Raw genomic sequence first — 22,592 nt, forward strand, 5'->3', positions numbered from 1 at the left:
TTACAAAATATGTGAAATTTGCAGACAAACTATCATGAAAATGCACCGCATAATTTGGTGAAGGATAAAAAATGAAACCGAATGCAATTAAAATCATGATTGCAATAGAAAATCAAGTTAATTTCAAGAAAACTGTTGAACAAGTTAATTTCCCGTTGCAATTATCTGACAAAATTCAAAAAGTCTTACTTTTTTCACATTTTCTCCGCCGCGATTTTTCCTCTGTTGTAAATCCCTTGAGTGACGAGTATCGAAATAAATTTCCATCAAATGAAAAGATGTACTAGCATGAAGGCAGCCAGTTTTTTTTCGTTCGCTTGAAATGAGATTTTCAAAAGGAGAAAAATGAGTAAATTTGATTGAAACGAAGGATAATGATGTTGTCAGTGATAATAACGATAAGATTTCGTCTTTTCGAGCCCATTCAACTTTAATTCACTGTCGCAATTAAGAAATTGTACCAAAATAAAAAAAAACGGTAGAAAACACATGATTTGCATAGAAAGGTTTTGTTTCGTTTCTCTTTTTTTCCCTTTTCGTCACCATCATTCGAAAACTTATCAACTTTGAATTTTAAATTTTTGTTAATGCCGCAGCGGTGTGTATGAATGTCGTCTCGTTGTCGAAGTTGATGATGCAAATTCCAAAATGCGAAGGACAGCAATTAAGAAGCTGCAAGCACATGAAGCAAATGCTCTTGATTGACGGTTCTCAATATAAAATTAGCAACAGCACATTTTTCGTTGTCACTGATGAAATCAAATTGTAAGCGAATCGAGCCACGAAATGAAATATACAAAAAGCCACAATGCACAACGAAAAGAACACAAAAAAACATGGTAGACAGAAAACTTTGTATTCTCTCGATGGACACAGTGAGTCGTCCGTTAAATCAAATCGCATTAATATTCATTTTTCAAAGAAATAAATCACAAACGTAACGAGAGTATCCAAGTCAAGTAGTATCCACTTGAGCTGCGACACACCAAAGAAAAAAGAAATCTATTTCTTAAAGCGGGAACAAGCGCGACATGTAAATAAGGTTATTTTGGGCAAATTTATCATGGACTAAATTTAGCGATTCGACAACAGTTTGATTATGTACGTCAACTTTCGGATATCGTTGTTCGGTTCACCTTGATTCAATTTAAATAAATTGCTTTTCACTCTGATTGTTTCTGGTCTGTGCGCGCATCCCATTCACTCGACAATACCCAATTTGCAATGTCACTATGAGTGACTGATGAAAGGAAAGAGAAAAGACAAACCCAACCATCAACAAACGAAAAACAATGAAAAGTTCTCATTTTAATTTTCGGAACCTTTTTCCTAACGAAATTTTCAATTTCCGATTGCGAGGCCTTTGAAGTTTATTTTTCATAAATCAACCAAGTTTTGCGTGTGTTTTTTTTTATCTCCGTTGGCGACACCGAACGAAAAGATACACCTTTCGGAATGGTAAAGAAAAACTGATAATAAAAACTCAGGTTTCATTCGGTTGCGGTTGATCATCAATCAAGAACGGAAAGAGCTGAAGCAAATGTCCCAGAAATTTGTTAACGAAAAAAATTCCAAGCGAATGATGATGATGATGATAATAAAACTCATATCTTAAGCGTTCAAAACACGGAAAAATCCATACATACACATACAACGAAACACGCAAATATTCAATCGAAACTTCAAATAAAGAATTCGCCTGCGGAAAACTTTTTATGAATTGACAAAGTACGGCGAAGCAAAGAGAGAGAGAGAGAAAGCAAAGAAGCGATAAGATTACTGCCTAAAATGATAAAAAATAAAATTCACGTATAGTTGGCGCTACATTCTATGTAATAAGCGTATACTTTCCACTTAGTCCGTTGCAACGGAAAACAAGTTTGCATAGAATGCAGCGCCAACTATATGTGAATTTTATTTTTTATCGTTTTAGGCAATAAATCTATGGTTTTCTTATGGCTTCTTTGACGAAAGCAGAAAATATGAAATACATAAAGATGCAGAGAAAATGAAAACATTATAAGCGACAAGCAGGAAAAAAATCAAGCAAAATCCGCTCCATGTTCGTTTTGGATTTGGAGCATATAGCTTTGAACAAATGGGAAAAACTTTATTAATTTTGAAGCTGCTGGTATATATAGAGCTTCTTCGTCCGTTACACATGACGACATTTATGACATCCAGATGAAAAGAAAAGCGAAAAAGAGCAGCAACGTCGAGAAAAAAAATCAACAAACTTTTTGACACCCGCACAAAAACGCACACACACATTCAGCATACCGAAAAACTGGGACACAACAAGCCAAAAATTATTTGAATTTTTGATTTTTAAACTCAAGTTTTACCCACCGAAACGGTGAATATACCTGAACGTTAACACAGCGTGTGCCTCTTGCCGTAATCTATTGGTAGCCGCTGTAAAAAATATTATTTCTCTTATCGTTTTTCTTTTCACCGAAGAAAAAGGAGCGAACGAGCTACCTGAACACATTGTCACTGAAACAAATTTCATATTCTTGTATTGTTGTCACCAGCCAAACCATTTCGATTGACTGCGTACACGTAGTTATATATAAATTGCCACGCACCCAGCGTGAGGGTGAGCGAACAATGGATATAACCGGAATGGGATACACAAGTGCAAAAAGCGTGTGTGTACAAAAGTGTCACGACGAAAAATCACGATATATTAAATGAGAGCGCCAGAAATATTGGAGAAATTTGCAAGAAAAATGTTCATTCTTATATTTTTCTTTGGGGGTATTTTCTTAAGTTCGACTGTTCACATGCTGAACATGTATTCTTTTTTCTCCATCCAATGCAAAAATCTAGAAATATGAGCAATCACGACGTTAAGAGTTTGCTATTCGTTTTATAGTAATTTTTCATCATTTTTCTTGCAGAATTAAAATAAAACGATTGTGCACACTGCACTTTGCATACTGCACATGCTTTGTTAAATCTCAAGTGAATTCTAGCATTCGATTCGACGAATTACTTAATAACTTTAAATTATCTCTATTGATAGAAAATTCGCGGTGGGAAAAAACATCGATGCCATTTCACCGAGAAAATTGAGAATTAAAGTGCAGTATGCCTAGTCGAAAGAAGTGAAAAATCCTTCAATTTGGTCCGTGAGACTTATGCTTAAACTTAAAAAGGCTAGATTTACCCGGAGAATTATTGAAATAACAGAAAAACTTAAATATATCGTTCTTTTTCTCTTCTTACATTTCATTTCCTGCAACAATATTTGCATTTGATGAAACTATTTTCTCTGCGTCCCTTGTGCAATCGGGAACAAAAAATGCGACCATCCCTTCGACGAACGCATAATATTTTTAATGAAAAATTTGAGTTTTTAAAAAAACATTGGACGGTTTGAAAGAGTAATATATTTCAAGATGCTGATTATAAGTCTTCGTTCGTTGTGCATGTTTTGTGATGAGTTGAAAAGATTGAGCATTCTCGGTGAATGTATCACGATAGTGCAAATAAAGAGTAAATGCACAAGCTGAGCGATGAAAAACGAATCGAAAAAAAACGAAGAATGTATGAAAGAATCTAGAGAAAAATATATATTCGTTATACAAATTTTCCGCGAATTTTATTTTTGCTTTCAATAAGCTTTTGCCGAGTGTAAAAATGTGCGCTTGAGAAAAACACATCTTAAGAAGAAAAAAATATTACGTTAACTCTTGAGAGATTTCATCTTTCATCATTCAATTATTTGATGAGTTTTTGTATGCGAATAACTCTTCAATATTATGTTCAGTTCAGTTGTCGGCACTTTTTGAATTGCAATGACGAGGAAAAGTATGGATTTTGAATAACTGTGTATGCGCCTGTGCATTCACAAGCAGAAAAAGTGCAATGAACAAGAAGAAAACAAGTATTCTATAGACGATCAGTAATATTAAATTTCAAAAGGGATTTTGATTTCCATTCGATTTTGCCAACAAACACACACACGCAGTCATACTGCAATATCAACAAAGAAAAATAAAGATTTTATCTAATAAAATATTTTCGCATTATTTATTTTCAGACATAAAAGAAAGATGCCAAATTTCTGGCCATGCAAATCGTTGCCGAAGCGAAACGGACACTTGGACACGAGCGGAGTTTCAACTGGTGGTCATTCAGTAGCATACGAAGATCCTGATGCACATCTACACCATCATCCATTGGTACGGCATCACAATATGGAGGTAATTGTGCTGCATATACATAAATTGAAAAATAAATTACATTGTTTCGCATCATTTACAAATTTCAAGCGAAATGTCTCAATGAATCGAATTACACATTTTACCTAAATCGGAAAGTGAACCGAAAACGTTACACATTTTCAAAATTCAATTCAGTTAACAATAATAATTACTTTCTAATTGAACACAATGAAAAGAAAAAGCATAAGACAATGCACTGCATTATATAAATGGTAAAGTTTCAGAGAAAATAAAGCAAAAAGTGACGATGAGTTTGTCAAAATATTGTGATTTAATGTGTCAACACATATACACATGGTGCATGTTACCTGAATAACAATGTGATGAAAATGAGACGTAAATTGATTCTATCGAGATCATCGTGAACATAATGAAGTGCTCATTTGTGTATGCGTGCAGAACAATTCGGCTCATATAACAATGGCAACGCACACAGACGACGATGACGATGAAAAGACGACACATCACCGTATTCGAATGAAAAGAACGGATATTCAGATCATATCGAACTAACTGACAATGTCTATATCAGCATCAGCACAAGCAAAAATGAATTAGACCAAGTTCAATGACAAACGATGCGATTAAAAGAAGCACTCCGATGACAAGGAAATGGAATGGGAATTGTGTTGTTGTGCGACTCCCTTTTGTTCGCCAAATGACATTGTGAATTAAACGACTTTTTAAAGAACTAAAAAAAAACAAATCTCTTTCACACATAACATACAGTTTGGAAAGAAAAAATAACGTTACGTTTAATATAACTCAAGAGCTATCAAGTTTATCGCATTGAAAACTTTTAGTCGAATTAAATGAGGTCAAACATGAAAATGATCTTTCTATCATTCGTTTTCGAACTCTTTCGTTATATTTGCTATGCTCACGACGAAGACAAACAAATCATAGACCAAAATATCACATTTCATATTTATGTAAATCACCGAAAATACTTGGAGCGAAAACAAAAGTGATAATCAGAATAAGACGAATATAAGCAGCAATGGCATGGGATTGCTGCGCGTTATATGCAAATATTTGCGTATGGATTTCAAGAGAAAGTAAACCGTCCCAAAGATGCAGATTACTTTTTCGCCTTGGTTTTTCGATACGATTTATCAACAGTGAATAACTGAAGATAAAACCGATTTTGAGCACTTTATGTTTTTTTGTTTACTTCGAAAATCTTTGCACACAACGCATACGAGCGCTAGCCTACCTACTGACCGATGCCTAATTTCAGCATACATTTTTTTCACGCACCGTCTTATACCTTCTTTTCGAAAGCAGGCAAGAACCCTTTTTCACGTCCATCCTTCATTCTCTCCGTTGACTATCCAAATAAAAAGCCGATGATTTTATTGTATTCGTACAATACAATGTCATCCCATTTCCTTCTTTCTATTATAACATTCATTGCTTGTTTACGAATTTGATGGTACACATATTCAAATATACGTTCGGCCAAGTTTTTCGATTTTATAGTTTTCAACCGTGGTGAAAGGGAAGAAAAACAAGTTTCGTGCCAATGGAACCTTTTGAAAAAGATATGTATTCCTTTGTGTAGTTTGTACAACACTACTACAAATCTCAGTGGAAAAAAAATGGAAGAGAATCGAAATTTCGAAGCACGAATACGTTTCTTAATTCGTTTTTATGTGCTTGATGCTATTATACCCTTTTTGTGTTGCTGTTTTTGCAATAGACAACATAAAAATCAGGATAAGAAAAAAAAACGGAGAACAAGTTGGCATCACAAGAAAATACATACACACACACAATGTACTACAAAATTCATATCGGATTTCACATTTAGATCCGTTCGATACGCCTTTTTTGTCGTCATCGTGTCTTTTTTCTACTTCTTTTCTTCAAATGCTGTTGCTGCTGCGGCTATTGTTCGATGAAATTTCCGAAACGTCTATTCAAAGCAACGGTGATTTTTGTGTGTTTCTGGCGATATTGAAAGAGAGACAGAGGGAGGGAGAGAACTAAAAAGAATTATAGCCATTGTAAAATGTAGTTCACATGCTGAAAACAAATGAGTTCGTTTTTTTTACTTGTTCTGGGGAAGTGGTCGTTCTTGAATTCTGTCAATTTAATTGTGTCGTTGAATGAAACAAGAATGAGGTTCTCGAAAATCATGTGCATCGCTGGCGCGTTGCATGGAACATAATATTTCCGCTTTGGCACACCATCGTCATCATCTTAATTTCATTTCGGGCCTTTCTTGAAAATTTCATCATTTCGCCATAATTTAAATGTCATCGCATCGGGTTGCCGAAATGCAAACAATGAAAGTGAGATTGGCAACCTGGCAAGATAATATCTACCTTTCGGCTTGCATGTTGGCTATTGATTGTTTTACTCTCACAGCGGCACTCATTATTCATGTCCACCAAGAGTATAAGCATTTATAATACCCACTTATTGGCTTTTGTTTGCATACACTGGACTCATTTTCTGTTCGATGCGCAGACTATTCAATTTGTTTATGAGTTTTATGCGGCCCCTAATTCGATTTCTGATGCTTCTTTTACAGTCGGTTCTCATACCAATGACAATATAAACTAACCGTAACCAATCTATTTCATCAAATAGAATTCCAGTGAAATCAGCAAATTCAACGGTCATTTCTCGTTCGCGTTTGGACCTTTCAATCGAAAACAAAAGGCAGAAGAAGTGATTCGTAAATCGTTTATTTGTGCGATGTGACCGATTGATAATATTAATGGGAACGCTAGAAAAACGCGCCTCTTTACTTTTACAAGACCGACGCACCACCATTGCCATGATGATGAATTGAATCAAAGGCTATTGACAGTGGATTTTTTCTCTCGTTTTCTCGAGCATTATTGAATTCTTGATATTCTCTGTCAGTTTTGAAGTGTCCAAATGCGTTCAATTACACTCAAGTGATTCATAAAAATGGCTTTGTGAATTCTGTAGTAAATTCTTCGAAATCGATTTATAAAATGTAATGTTTATTTTGATGGAATGTATCTTTTGAAATGTACAGCATCCAATTGAAATTCTTCGTTTTTATTTTTGAATTTAATTGAAAGAAAATGCTGGCCAAAAAAACCGGGGGGAGAAAAGGTAAATGGAGAAAAAGAGTAAACTAACTGAATTAAACTCGTCTCCGGCAACCATTGAAAAGCGGTTAATCTTCTCTTTGTGGTTTGACCGATGAAAGAGACGATTATTGGAAACATTTACTTACAACTTTCGCAAACAAGATGCCTTTTTGAAATGCTCTTCCTACGTTCGATCGAACTTAAGTCGTTCATTTTCTTTCCTTCGCCTTTTTTTCTCTTCACTGAAAAGAAAATTTAATTCAATCAATAAGCAGAAGTAACCACAAAGAGCCACTTTTCATGCCCACATTCGTCTCGTTTCCACTGCTACACGATGAACATCAATCAAACATACTTTTTTTTTCTCTTCTTGTTACTTTCGTTATTTACATTAAACACTTCGTCACTCAATATAAATGTGTATCAAACGACGATGCGGAATGATCGACGAGAGAAGAAAACGTTCGATTTCCTTTGGAATATTTTTTTCTTGTTTCAAATCAAAGGAAGAGGAATTCTTTCGGATACTGAACTTTCCTAAAATTAAAATACAAATTGAAAGTCGGGTTGCATTTAATCGAAAATGCGAAATTTCATTAAAAAAAAATGTTTCAATGAGAGTATGTCTGAAGCAAAAGACTCGAAAGTAGTTTTCATTTAAAATTCAAATGGTTTTGTGAAACGTCGAAGTTTCGTTCAGTGTCAGCAGCATCCATGTACACACATACAGTCCAGAATGGATCATCGATTTACGGTTGACTTCTTCACATCTATGAGCATGTGAGCATAAAATTGCAAGTATCGGTCACATTAACATCAAAAAACACAATTTATGCGAATTGTCTGTCCATTCACTGGAAACGATGATGATGACGACGACGACATGCATACACTTAACACAGTTCAAGAGAAAAAAAGCACACACACTTTTATGACTTTGTCCACAAGAGTATATAACAAGATTGCTTTGCCATTGAATCGACAAAAGAATGCACTATTTCGATGGCACCAAAACCAAAGCATCACAAACACTCACCAGACTCTGACATAAACTGCTCATATCATTCATGAATACCATCTAATTGTAGATGCACAACGTAAGAATCCGATTGCTTCGAAAAACATTCGAAACTCACTCGCTTCCTCGCACACACGCACGAATCTTGTTTACACAAGGCTGAGAGAAGTGGAGCGTTTATTTGCACCATAACATAAATACCATCCATTTTTCTTTATGTCTTTTATGCACGTATGAACTTTGGATGTGATTTTTCTCTTTCTTTTTCTCTCGTTTAGTGATTGTTGCATGATATGAGCATGGTTCGGGCGCTCGCGCAATTTTTCCAGAACACACGCACAAAATATGCACATTGCACACCGATTTACTTTATGCAACTTGAGAGTCGAGACGTGTGCAAACGCTTTTCTTTGCGCATTACATGCTGGATTCTTTTTATTCTTTCAAATCCATTTAAAGCATTCAAACGTGAATAATATCATCTTGATACATCATAAACACGTACATGGTGGGAACAAGAGGCAAAACAAAAGCAAAGAAAATTCTATCTGCTCCAAAACAAGTGGATGCTATAGGGGAAAACAAATGCACATTGTGCACAATAATTTCATTGCAATAAACACGCAAACATTTACAAACAAAAATGAATATAAACAATGCCGCTTTTTGTTGCCCTTTTTTCTCAACCATTTCATGCTTTTGCACAATAAAAAACTGCTTGCATATAGCAATAAGGAGAGAAAAAAGGAGCAAGGCACACCGATTTGTAAACAACATATGAAAGTATCCAAAAGACGGTTCTTTTGACGAAAATAAGAGAAAGTGAGTGAGAAATGAAAAGAGCCTTGGCGAGAATGGTTCACATTAATATGGATAAACGTAAAGGATAAAAGAATTTTCAAAAAAAAAAACTTGAAAGCACTTCCAAAGAAGAGAAAGAACACGTTATGAAGAGACAACGAAAAGCGCATCAAAAGGATTTCGCTTCGTAAAGAAAAACCGCGTATTCAACGAGAAATAGAGAGAGAGAGCAGAACCATGAAAATTGAATGCCAATTACAAGAAAATCTCAAAGCAAACTGACTCACGCACATTTAACCAGTTTGCACATGGCGAACATAAAAAAAGACGCTGAATTCACCTCTTGTAGCTCAAAAATAATACACAAAAAATTGAAGAGAATGAGAATTTTCACAACAATCATTCTTCACGTACATACACACTTCACAGTGGCCTTAAGTCTTCGCGTTCGTTTGGCTGAATATTGTAAGAGTGGCGCTCCATCGAATACGTTTACTCAACCTGAAAGCGTTTGTGCTTCCCATTAGATGCATGTGTGTGTTTGATGCGTAAGAGACGGTTAAATAACAAAAAGAATGAAAGAAAAAAAGACGCTCTCATCCCCAACAACTCAAATACTTCTTTAAACTTTTCTTTTTCCCCCTCTCTCGCTATCCACGTTCTTTTATTGTTGTAGCATTTTTCTACCTCTTGAGAAACCCCAATAAGAACAAACACACAGCTTGGTACAATTTCTTTATTTTTTTTTTTTTGCACTACCATCGTGCATTATGTATGTGGCTTGCGTATTGCTTTTATTTTCTTATTTCATGTCCGTGTGTGTGCATTTTGCTGTTCTTTTATGTCAATTTATCGGGCCGGAGTCGTTGTCGTTGGCAGTGGTGGTGATGTTTGTGAAAATGCACATCAAGAAAAGTCACATCAAATTAGTCTTTCAAAAACCGTAGTTCGCAATAACAAATGACCACAATAATCGTCATACGGTGAACATAAGCTGTATAGCACGAGTATCGTTGTTGTTGCTGTTCGTTTTGAGTGTGTATAAAGTATTTTGCTTTTAAGAGAATTATAAATGAGCTAACTAAATTGAGTTTTTCTATTCGACTTGTTTGCCACCGCCTCTATCTTACTCGAAACCAAATCGCAAAATGTGGAATTGTGCCATAAAGCATGTTCTTTGCAAGCCATTCAAAATGATATGTAACTGTATTCAGAGTCGTAATTTTGTTTTATATTCTCGAAAAAAGGTAATAATAAACGGAGACGAAGAGAAAAAAAGTGCACACGGATTTACATTCATAGAATCAAGACATTGTGTATGAGAGACTGCTTTTGAGCTATAAAATGTAAAACGTTCACCGTGCTCTACGATGTAAATATTTAAAGGATTTGATGGTAATAATTTACTTTTTATGCTGCAGAAACAGCCATTATTTGACCTTGATTTTTTGACATACATACAGAGAGAGAGAGAAAGAGATTTTCACTAGCGTCACACAAATCTAAACACAATTTATTACTTCTCGGCTGCAACAAACGACAACGATGAATTGCGAATAACAAATCGATTTCGATTTGCTCGAAAAATCCGTTTCGTTCAAACGGTCTGTGTACTTTGAATCAAGTTTTTGGTTGAATGGAGATTGAATGTGTCGAAGTTGAAACGATAATACTGACATCAACAACAACGCTGACGACAAGTCATTATGTTCAAAAGCACTCTCGACTTGCGTGTTGATTTTTCGTGCATCTCCATCTCTCTCTCCCCCTTTCGATCTTCTTTGAACCATTTCTATCGTTCAATTGGAACGGTTTCAGTGTGTCTGAGTGCTCATCAGACATATTGAAACATACAATAAATTGCAGTTCTCTGCGGTCAAAATACGATGGAATGCGTGCTAAATGATTCTTCAATGCACCGCATGACCCATACAATAAATAAATCGATTTCATTTTTCCCGTATCCTCTGAACGGTAGCGGGGGAGCCAGGGTGTGGCGTCAAACACTTTATGTGCCACCATATTTTCATTCACTCTCTCTATCTTTCTCTTTCGCCAAACAACGCAAAGATTTATGGGCACAAAGAACGAGTCAACCGTATTCCACGCGCACACACAAACAAAGAGGGAAAAAAATGTTGAATTGTCACATTTTATTTGCACTTGAGGTGTGATTTTTGCACTTAGCATGTCGCCTCAGATTTGTTTTCTCCATCGGATAAACTTAAAGAGAGCCAAAGAGGAAAAAAAACGCAGAACAAAAATGAATATGCAAAAGTTTCCGTTGGTTTCAAATTAAAAAGTAGTGGTGGCTGCAGTTCGGCCAAAAAAATACTGCATTTTAGCAAAATGAAGTGCACTTCGATTAAATAACACCGAAAAATGGTGAAAAACATACACACACACAATCACAATAGCGAGTAAAAAGAAGAAAAAAAAGAACGAATGAAAGAAAGACAAGCAAAAGTTTTTCTAATGGATTGTCGTGCATTCATTCATTCAAAGCATTTCAATGAGTCAGTGAGAAGTGAGAAGTAAAAGAGTAAGAGAAAGAGCACATCAGTGCACATAAAATTTGACCCATTTTATTTCAATTTAATTCAAATGGAAATGCATTAAGTGTAATAGTTTTTTTTACAACTGAAAGTCGTATTATTCGCCATTTACTATAAAACCGAGAAAATCGATGTGCTTTTGCAAGCGTACGACGAGTTAAAATTATCGCTTCTCACATTTAAGCGTGTAAATTGAATTCATTGTTTTCGTTCGTTTTTGTTATCAATTCAGAAAAGTGTTTAAATATGATTAGCATTTTTATAATGGCGAAACGTTAACAAAAAAAAAAAAGAAGTATACACACTCTCATTGAGAGCGAATTGATCAAAAACTGTTTTATTAAAATGGATGTTTTTTTTGGTTTATTTTCCAGATGTTGCACCCGAAGACAATTCATTTTCCAAGTGGATACCCAATTTCACGTTCACCGCCAGTATTTGTATGTGCATCGCCGGGACCAGATCCATACCGTTCACTGGATAATGTTTACGAAGAATTAGGTCCACGTGATTCGGATATTGAGAGTGAACCGCGTGTACAATCGGATGATGACTTTGCTGAAGATGAATTGAGTTTGAATGGAGGCGCCGCACAACCATATCACATTTCTACATCAATTCAAGATGGAGCATTAGCAACGGCAAACACACCGATTCCAATGGCAACATCCACCTCAACATGTGCTGCCATCTCGCAAACAATTCCATCAATTTCAAGTTTATACAACGAATGTATGAATAGCAGTAGCGCAGTCAATGGAAACCATTGTGGCAGTGATAATAACAATGGCGAAAATAGTCAAAGCAATCCAAACGAAATGGAACGCAATTCAAATGATCGACATTCGTTGATTTCATCATCGTCGTCATCGGCATCGACGGCACCGGTCAACGATGGTGCAGCCGGTAATAGTAATAGTTCGTTTAGTAGTGGTCCAACACGAATTGCTAGTCCTGATAGTGGTTTAGCGTTACGCAATCGAACAAAACGAATGCGAAACGGTGGCGGTGTTGGTAGTGCGGGAAAAATGACACCATCACCGGCCAGCGATTTGCCAATTGGAAATCGCATGAACAATGAAAATGGTAGCCACGATGATACATCATCAGAATCGAATCATTTGATGAATCAACATCAGTACTATAATCATCATCATCACCATCATCATCAAAGCCAGAACCATAATTACAATCAATATCGAAGTAACAATAATGTAGAATTAAGTCATAGTAATTCAAATAACAGTAGCATAAGCAATCAATTGAATAATGTAAATAATAATGTGAATAGTCGAAATGTTGGCAATGCAATGTCAAATGGTAGCGGTCACATGAATGGCTCGAATAGCAGTGACGTTGAGCGTCACAATCAAATCAATAAACAATTAACATCGGCCATCGAACATCCAATAATACCGAAATTCGGTGGTAATCGAACAACCGTACCAACCAGCTATCAAAGTCAAATGGCACAAGATCAAATGATTTCGACCATTTTCCCTGGCCGTTTAATCAATAGCAATTCGAATTTAAATAATTATAATCGCATCCAAATGCAAAATCAATACTATGCACCCAGCGATAATGTGGTTCGGTGTTCGGGCAATGGTAACAGTCGATCGCGTACAAATCCACGTTCATCGCGACACAGAAGCTCGGGTAATACACTACCATATTCCTATCAAAATGACAACACATATAGCTATGCGGAACCAGTATTCCATGAAGATATGGCAAGTGCGTGTGCACCACCACCATTGCACGGTGGCTATCGAACAATTTCCACATCGAATCGTCGACCGTATCATCCATCGTCATACACGCCAAATTATCAAAATTACGGCGATCGCGATCAACGTCATTCGCGTAGTAGGAATCATATTGGCATACCGTCCACATCCAGCGAAATGGGACACATTCAACCAATTTACTCGCATGACTCGAGTTTTGGTTCAGATTCTGGTTACAGTCAATACACACAAAATAGCCGAGCCAAAAGTGACGGAAGCAATTCCGCTCATAGTGGCAGTAGTAATGGTAACAATGCATCTTCGCTGTCAAATATGTTTTCATGGGCACGAAAAGATCGAAATAAAAGCAACGGTAAACCGATTCCACCGATGCGAAATTCCTAAACAAAAAAATGTGATGATATATTTATGAATAATAAGTTGAGCCATTTAAATGATCATTGAAAATGACATTGCAATTCCAAAATTTATTAAATAAAATGAGAACAAAAAAAAAACACACACACAAACACACATAATATCTTAATTTAAAAAAGTAATTATTAATTGATGAAAAATCGAAAATTGTAAATAAATTCTTTTGAAAATTCCATATTGAAATGGGAATCAATTTGGGAAAACAATTAAAATGTAAAATTGAATGAATTTTTTTTGGCAATAAAATTTAATTTCAATTAAAACCGATTTTCTTTTCGATCTTAATTGGCTACAGTTCAAATAAACCAGAGATAAACAAGTCGAAAATGGGAAATTTTTGAACGAAATTTGAAAAAAAATTAATAGTCTAATCGAACGACATTTTTTTCTCTCTCGACAATTACCATTCGTCTCTATGCGAAAAGGGAAAATACACCGATAGAAAAAGAAAACGAATCATTCACTTATTCTTAAAGTTAAAATAGACAAAACTTTAACTAATATTAGCATATAGAAATATCCTGTACATTCTGTCTTATGGTTCTTGTATATTCCTAACTGAAAACAAAAACAAACCAATTGAATTGGTGGTCAAAACCAATCGAATTGTAAAAGATTGTGTTTACAAACTCTATGTAAGTTACTTTCGGAACGAGATTGTCAATAAAAAAACAGCGTAGGTGGAGCGAAAGAAGTGGACTCAAAACGCACGCAAATAATGATTCTGATACATTTTTAGCTTAACCGAAACGAAAGTAATAAATCAGAATTGAAGCGCTAGCATAAAAAACCCACAATTTAGATTAAAATTTCGTATAGTTATGTATAAAACGAAGAATGAGTACACTCTTTTTTGAAAAAGAAATAAGAAGAAAGAACACACATACACACTGTAAACATGTGAAAATCTGTGATTTGTTTGATTTTAACTTTGTTTTTAAAATTAATACTGAATGTAATGCTTATAAATTAGACAACAATAACAAACAAAATAAAATGAAAGTATTTTCTCTTGACTGTCGCGCTTCTGTCCAATACCTAATAGTATAACATATTCATTTCATGCATACACACACACCATGTCACATTACGCATCAGTTCAATTGTAAATTCTAATTGTATGTATTTGCAAATTTTATGAAGAAAAATAACACAGTGAAAATAGCATGCATAAAATAGACACAATATTAAACGAAAATTCAATTCATTAAACATAGTTGTCGTACTGATTCTTTCTCATTTTTATTGCCATTATTCATTTCAAATAAGTTCATTTTCGTTTCCACACAACCGAATTTTTTTTATTTTTGTTAATTTTAAGCGTAAATTTAGCGTTAATTTTTTAATTAAAACAGAAATCCTGTAATTAACACAATTTGTAATAGTTCACATTTTTTTCTGTCTAATTTATTTATGAAAAATGGTTTTAACATTTTCATCCCTTTTTTTCACGTTAAAAAAAAAAACGGAATAGAAAAATTATTTATGGACAACCAAGCAAATAAATATAAAATTTTCAATTAAATTAAATACGTAGGTTGCTCCATAATTTTTTTTAAAATGGTACTTATAGTGTTGCCCGATGTAAACCATTGTCATATTCGTAAAGTTTGATGTTTTGGTATGTATTCGTGCCCTGAACCTTTTGTCGTACGAACGCTATTTGTATTGTTTACAGTGACTGGTAAACTGCGACTCAACAAAAAAATGAATTTTACACGTGAAGATTTTCGTAAAATGATTTACTACGATTTTCGAAGTAAATTATCTCAACAACAGTGTTTCGATCGACTTCATTTGGCCTTTGGCAATGAAGCACCAACCCTTCAGACAATTTATAACTGGTACCGAGAATTCCGTTGCGGTCGTAGTTCGCTCAAAGACGAGTTTCATACAGGTCGTCCAAAATCGGCTGTTGTGCCACAAAACATCGATGCTGTCAGAAAACTGATTATGGAAGATCGTCATGTGACCTACCGTGAGATTGAGGCATCTTTGGGCATTTCATCCCACAGCATACATACAATTTTGCATGAACATTTAGCCGTAAAAAAGATTTGCTCTCGTTGGATCCCACATAAATTGACCGATGAACAAAAAATGGCTCGTGTGAGTTGGTGTAAAGAAATGCTCAAGAAATTCAATCGTGGTGCTTCAAAAGACGATAATAAAATCGTCACTGGTGACGAATCGTGGATATATGCCTATGAGCCCGAAACGAAACAGCAGTCGACTGTATGGGTCTTCCAAAATGAAGATAACCCAACGAAAGTTGTTCGAGCAAGAAGCACTTCGAAGCGAATGGTCGCCTGTTTTTTCGGGAGAAGTGGTCATGTGGCAACCGTTCCACTAGAGGATCGTAAGACCGTCAATTCTGATTGGTATACCACCATTTGTTTGCCCGAAGTGTTTGGTGAAATAAGAAAAAACAACCACCGTCGCAAAATAATTCTTCATCACGATAATGCGAGCTCTCACACATCTTTTCAAACTACTCGATTTTTGACCGGTCAAAACATCGAACTGATGGATCATCCACCGTACAGTCCTGACCTGGCACCCAATGACTTTTTTTTGTTCCCAAGCGTGAAGAAAAAACTACGTGGTCAACGATTTTCGACACCAGAAGAAGCAGTTGAAGCGTTCAAAACACACGTTTTGGAGATATCAGTTTCGGAGTGGCACGAATGCTATGACAAATGGTTTCATCGAATGCAAAAGTGTATCGATCATCTCGGGGAATATTTTGAAAAACAATAAAACCATTTTCGACAAAAAACAACTGTGTTATATATGTTTTTAAAAAAAATTATGGAGCAACCCTCGTACAAGTCGTTTTTTTCTTCTATTCATTCCACCTTTTTTTCCTCCAGGGTTGACTACCTTTTTTCTTTCTTGAAGCAAAGCAAATGTTGCAGAGAATAACAAAATTCTTTGGATGTCCGTCTATATAAGTTATGTCACATTCGTTTATATAACTGGACATTCGTTTTGTGCGTAATTGAGTGCAAATCCACGATTTCCAATATCCAAATTTTCATTTGCATCGGTAATCACATACAATACATACGGAAGAACATTACCTATACGTAACAAAAATAAATGAATAAATGAAAATTATTTGCTGGAATTTAAATGTGGCTTACGTTTAGATTTAAAATTGTTTCGCTTACTCGTTGTTGCAGTTAATCCCAAGCCACAAAATCTATCACTTCCGCTGGTGAGTGTGGTTCCGCCTTGGCTTGGGTTTGGTATTATCAGATAATCGGTTGTACAAAGTTGTTCTTGAAGTGTTCCAGTACCGAGAAGAGATGGATCCACGGCGCCCACGTCACCGGTCATTGTGAACGAATACACATCTGACGATAAGATGCTATAGGTAATCGAACAAGATGATACGGCTTGTATGCAAATTCCATACGCTAAATTGGCAATCTGTCGCGATCCTTCCACACCAATGGTGTTTGGCAGGGAATTTGGTGACGGACTATAATTAAAACTTCGTACTATTCCCGACGATGCATAGTGGTATTGCAAACATCCTGATGGAGCTGTGAAATAGTAAAAACTTTACATTTCGACCTTACTATTCAAAATTTGAAAAGGTCAGACAATTTTTTTGTAATACCAAAGATGGCTCAATAGAGACAGAAAAATGCACCTTTTTTTTCTAAAGATAAAATCAATAAAATACCTCGCATTGCTGAATCACAATTTATTTGCGTTGCTCGAATGAACCAATGTCGCCCGAACGTAAAACTTGACGTCGCCGCTATAGTGATTTGTATGGGATTTGTGCCATCAAAATCAACAACCACTTTAAAAATAAAACACTTTTAATAAGACAAATAAAAATAATCTTTTTATAAATAATATAAATAATTCAATAATCACCATGGGAACCGGAATTTTCACCACATATGTTCGGAACACTGGAAGATCCACCGGTTATTTGCTGGAATGGAAGTGATATGAACATTTTAGATGAATTTCTCCTGCTTATAATTGAAGTCTTTTGAATTTTATGATTTATTACATATTTTAATCAGTATATTGACCTTTTGATGTTTTTCACATTAAATTAATAAGATAAATCAATAAAATATTTTTTTAGGAAATACGACGAAAATCAATTTAATGATAACCTCTCTCAATTTAAAGGAAAAAAACTTCACTTACAATCACATCAGTATTACAAATTCCATCTCCACTTGGTCCGGCCAATGATAAATCTTGAAACTCAACGCGAAGCTGACACACTGTATTGCTACAAGGGTTCACCGTTAACGAACACCTGCGAAAATTGAATGCAAAGATAACTTTATTATCGCGGATCGACATAAAAAAAATGTATTTTTCTCACGATGATCCACCGCTCCAAAGTCCCGGATAGTTTGGCGATACAAAATATGTATTGTTAGTTGATGTACTTCCACCGCATGTCTGTTGATAAACACAGCAAATTGCCTGACGTGTTATTGAATTGCAACCTCCCGTTGCAACACCGCCGGCATCTTTACATTCGCCCATTAAAACACATGTGCCCATCAATTGATTTGAACCGACGCATGGTGTATTCACAAATCGTCCGAGCGTATAAAATGGAAAATCTAAAAACGAATCATTTCGAATTTTATAAAAATGTTAGCTACAATCATTCAAGTGACACAAAAAATACGAGATATGTGATATTTAAAAAAAACCGTTGCAAAAGCAATTAATGTGTCGTTTTGTATTCATGCGCTTTTAATTAAACCATTTCAATAAAATGGTCCAAATCAGCATTGAAATCCAGACAGATAAAAGTTGTTAATTGCTTTTCATTCTAACGAAAAGAACAAAAGGAGAATGACACATATGAGATTTCTTTTATTTAATTAACTGGGAGGTATTTGCCCCAAATGACAATACACAGATTGCGTCTGAATGATTTTCGAACATTTGTTTCGAATTCAATGGAGAGAAAGTGTAGAAATTTCATTGACTTACATCGACCCTTTCGATGTGTTTGATTTTGTTGTGGTGAAACCAATGTATCGTCTAGATCATAATGCTCATTTAACTCATTTAACAATGCGTGAACCATTATATTCGATAAACACAGAAATATTATGAATTGTGACAAAAAATTCAATGATTTTCTCAATATTATCCAGCCAGTTCGATGACACATCTTTTTCGGTCGTTTGTTGTGATTCATTGAGAGTATTTTGACGTTTTTCTCTTTCATTCGAAACAGGTTATGCGTTTCAATTTATTTATCTAATTCATTCGTAGTGTATGTGGTGTGTGTGCGTGCGCTAAATGTCACTTATGATTCTTATTTATTTTACTCCATGTGTACTATTTACTACATAACACTTAAAAAAAAAAACAATGTATGTAAACGGAACAAATCACGAGGTTATTATGTTACAAATTACATAATTTCTCTTCACAATTTTATAAATTTCTCTTATTTTGTACTGAGATTTATGTCAAAATTTTGTTCTTCCCTTCGAAATCTTAACATTGAATGTAATTTTATTACGAAAAACTATAATCTGAATCAATAATTTTAAAAATTGATGTTTTTAACAAAATGTTTCAACACTTTTTACTATTTTTTATTTGGATTTTTTCTTTTATTTAATTTTGAATGCAAAAACACTACACATAGTTCAAAGTATGTTATTCTTCGATGAACGATGACAGTCGAATGAACTGAATTTTTGTCTGGAATCAGATGTGTCCGCGTTACACATTTTGACTTTTTACACACATGAAAAACGTGTGACTAAAGCGACTAAAGCGAATCGTGTGAATTTTTCAACATGCCATTGATTATGATAAAACGTGTTAATTGGCTTGCACGAATTTACCGCTTTATCAAGTATCCATTCTTTTTTGCCGTAAAACGGTTACAAACCCAAATAATCTTCAATTTTAATTTATCAATAACAACTAAAAAAAGAGCATTTTCCTCATTTTCATTCAATCGAATTTTATTATAATATTACGGATTTATTGGTGATTCATCAAAAACATTTTTTTACAACAAATCATCAATACAAAAGAATTTTGTCGAAAAATGAAAAAAATCATTTGGTCATATGCTGACATTTTTTTAATTAAAAATCTCTTCAATGTACACTGTGTTTAGTATTTTAAGAAATTATTGAAAAAAATGGAACCTGGCAAAATGCATTGAATCTGGATTCAAAAAAGTACAATCTTTGGGAAAATTGAAGTTTAATGTCGTAAAACATCAACTAGTCAACCCAATAAAAGGAAACCATCGAATAAAATTCCCGTTGTCGAGACTAAATGGGGGAATTTCCCCACAAAATGGATGTTGGTCACTAATTAACAAAGATGCAAAATAAAATAAAAATGTACGCGAAATTATTAACCGAAAAAATCGAGAAAAAAAGATAATTCTATAACTGTCCTGCAAGCAGAAAAAAATTCTCTTTACTTTCAATCATATAGATGCAACATTGAGCACAGCATCTCCCTGGCATTTGTTTATTTTAACTGGATTATATTAATCCTTTTTATTTTCGGCAAATTGTTGAAAAGTACGTAAAAATTCCCACAATACACGAAACGAATGAGACCATTGCAAATGTCATTTCTTTTTTTCTACCTGAAGTGCGTAACTTTCCCATTCTACATATTTTGCATATTCTTTTTGTCATTATTTTCGCATTGCTATCGCTCCGACCAACATTTGCATACAATCGAATACGGACGGGACGTTGGACTTTTGAAAACCGATTGTGTTTATAAACCAAGAAAATTCATCCCACTCTTGATGTTCTGCTGTCTACTCTCATTCTCGTTCTGGGGAAACTTCGATATTGAACATATGGGAAATTTTCATAAATTATAAAATTACATGGCATCGACCTTTACAATCAGTTACATTCAACATCTCGCAGCAGAAACATCTCTCTTAACTATAGAGCAACAGAAAAAAAGAAGTCTCTGTTCAAAGTAAAAGTTATATATGTACGTTTGAAGAAAATTCTTTCGTGTTTTAAACATCTGAACAAAAGTGAACCAAAAAAAAATCAACAAACAATCAGCAGTGATGAGTGCCATGTTAATTGATACCTCGTGTTTGATACATGAAATTCCGTTAAGCATTTATCGGATTGTGTGCGGTCAATTGGATCAAAATGAACGATGGCGATATCTGGCACGTGAAATTGGATATGAAAAGTTGGTCATCGATCAAATGCGTCAAAGTACGTCGCCAGCATCAAAACTATTGTCTAAGTGGAGCGATCACGGAAATCACACAGTTACCGAATTGTTCATGCTGTTGCATCGATTGAAAGAGTCTCGCATAATGGAAACGCTTCGTGATCTAGTCGATAAATCATATCATCGCCTTATCGTTACAAAGAGTTCATCGTTTTCGGCGCTAAAGGCTCAAGTGAATGCATTAAAAAAACCATATAAACTGCATAAAAAAATCAATGCAACACCAAAATCAGACAGTTTCAAGCCAGATGTCAATTCATTTGATATCATTTGTGCAGGAATTCCGCAAATTGCATTGGACGAATTGACACAAGCAACGAACAATTGGAATGAAGAGGAGACACTTGGAGCCGGTGCTTTTGGGGTTGTGTATCGAGGAAAATGGAAACACACTGAAGTTGCAATCAAACGGATCAATTGCAAAGGATACGATAAAAGTGCAACAACAAAAAAACGACTCAAGCAAATATTGATCGAGATGCGGTTCTTAAATAAAAATCGACATGACAACATTTTGCCACTGTACGGATATAGTTTTGATGGTTCGTCAGCGTGCTTGGTGTATCAACTTATGCCAAATGGTTGTTTGGCCGAATGTTTAAGACAAAAAAAATCACCATTGACTTATGAACAGCGACTCAATATTGCCATTGGCACCGCACGCGGACTTCAATTCATTCATACATTCAATAAACGGGCCACAATCCATGGTGACATCAAATCAGCCAACATTTTGCTGGACAACAATCTACAACCGAAAATTGGCGATTTTGGTTTAGCATGCACAATAAACGGCAATACAAAATCAAAACGACTATACGGCACTCACGCTTATTTAGCCGACGATTTCATTTCAACACTTATAATTAGCACCAAAAATGACGTTTATGCATTTGGTGTGATTCTATTTGAATTGGCGACCAGCCTTCGTCCGCTTGATGAACGTCGCGGCACTTATAGCAAACTATCACGTTACATGTGGGCATTCAGTGAATCGCCGGAACGGATCAGTACATTGGTCAATGCTCATGCTAAACCATCATCGAAAACCGGACTACAAACTCTTATGCAATTGATCGAAATTGGATTTTCGTGTACTCGATGCGATCGCAATGAACGCCCGGAAATGTCGAATATTTTAAATTCATTGTTAGCACTTTAAACACTTTAGTTCCCATGCACAGTTTTATTTTGTAAGCTAGTATTAGAAATGATAATGATTCAAATTGTAAATTTATGAAATAAAGACGAACATTGTGATATAGCACTGCTATATTTGTTAGAATAGCAGAAGACATTTTTGAGACTTTTAATCATTCAACATTTTCAGCTAAATTATTAGAATTCGATTTCGGTTTGATTTTCTTCAATTTTTTCGTTTTTGCTTTCACGTCCAGACGTATTATGATTTTGTTATTACATCATCATTTACTTTCCAATTAAAATAAAGTAATTATATTCACATATACACATACACGTAAAATATTTTACCA

General features: G+C 34.9%; 3 protein-coding genes across 3 annotated transcripts in view; 2 read left to right on the forward strand and 1 right to left on the reverse strand.

The window, feature by feature from the left end:
• The window catches only part of LOC116346661 (uncharacterized protein DDB_G0283357), an 89,808-nt gene extending 75,844 nt beyond the window's left edge, over positions 1 to 13,964 (forward strand). Inside the window, exons 3-4 of the mRNA XM_031776832.1 lie at positions 4,049 to 4,211; positions 12,055 to 13,964. Of these exons, the coding sequence (XP_031632692.1) occupies positions 4,049 to 4,211; positions 12,055 to 13,815 (1,924 nt within the window). The 3' untranslated portion in view covers positions 13,816 to 13,964. The remainder of the gene's footprint in view (positions 1 to 4,048; positions 4,212 to 12,054) is intronic.
• A 2,803-nt stretch (positions 13,965 to 16,767) lies between these two features.
• LOC116346692 lies at positions 16,768 to 19,149 on the reverse strand. The gene is made up of 7 exons (XM_031776879.1): positions 18,838 to 19,149; positions 18,212 to 18,458; positions 18,028 to 18,142; positions 17,743 to 17,803; positions 17,543 to 17,665; positions 17,022 to 17,399; positions 16,768 to 16,931 (listed from the first exon to the last, which is right to left on the reverse strand). Exons 1-7 carry the CDS (start codon positions 19,076 to 19,078, stop codon positions 16,819 to 16,821), a joined length of 1,278 nt encoding a protein of 425 aa, XP_031632739.1. The 5' UTR covers positions 19,079 to 19,149; the 3' UTR covers positions 16,768 to 16,818.
• A 1,567-nt stretch (positions 19,150 to 20,716) lies between these two features.
• On the forward strand, positions 20,717 to 22,269 carry LOC116346693 (serine/threonine-protein kinase pelle-like). Its single transcript, XM_031776880.1, has one exon. The coding sequence runs from the start codon at positions 20,924 to 20,926 to the stop codon at positions 22,259 to 22,261; it is 1,338 nt and encodes a 445-aa protein (XP_031632740.1). The 5' UTR covers positions 20,717 to 20,923; the 3' UTR covers positions 22,262 to 22,269.
• Positions 22,270 to 22,592: the final 323 nt, after the last annotated feature.

The sequence above is a fragment of the Contarinia nasturtii genome, unplaced genomic scaffold (genome assembly GCF_009176525.2).
Source record: "Contarinia nasturtii isolate CC-2019 unplaced genomic scaffold, AAFC_CNas_1.1 Cnas_scaffold_1627, whole genome shotgun sequence".
Taxonomy (NCBI): Eukaryota; Metazoa; Arthropoda; class Insecta; order Diptera; family Cecidomyiidae; genus Contarinia; species Contarinia nasturtii.

Bases quoted from the DNA above. Each gene is read 5' to 3' on its own strand.
- LOC116346692 (XM_031776879.1), bottom strand. From the start codon at position 19,078: ATGAAAGAGAAAAACGTCAAAATACTCTCAATGAATCACAACAAACGA. The intron at 17,666-17,742 runs GTGATTATTGAA...TTATTTTTAAAG, and splicing joins TGAAAATTCCGGTTCCCATG to TGGTTGTTGATTTTGATGGC. The intron at 17,400-17,542 runs GTATTTTATTGA...ACTATTTCACAG, and splicing joins TTGTGATTCAGCAATGCGAG to CTCCATCAGGATGTTTGCAA.
- LOC116346693 (XM_031776880.1), top strand. From the start codon at position 20,924: ATGAGTGCCATGTTAATTGATACCTCGTGTTTGATACATGAAATTCCG.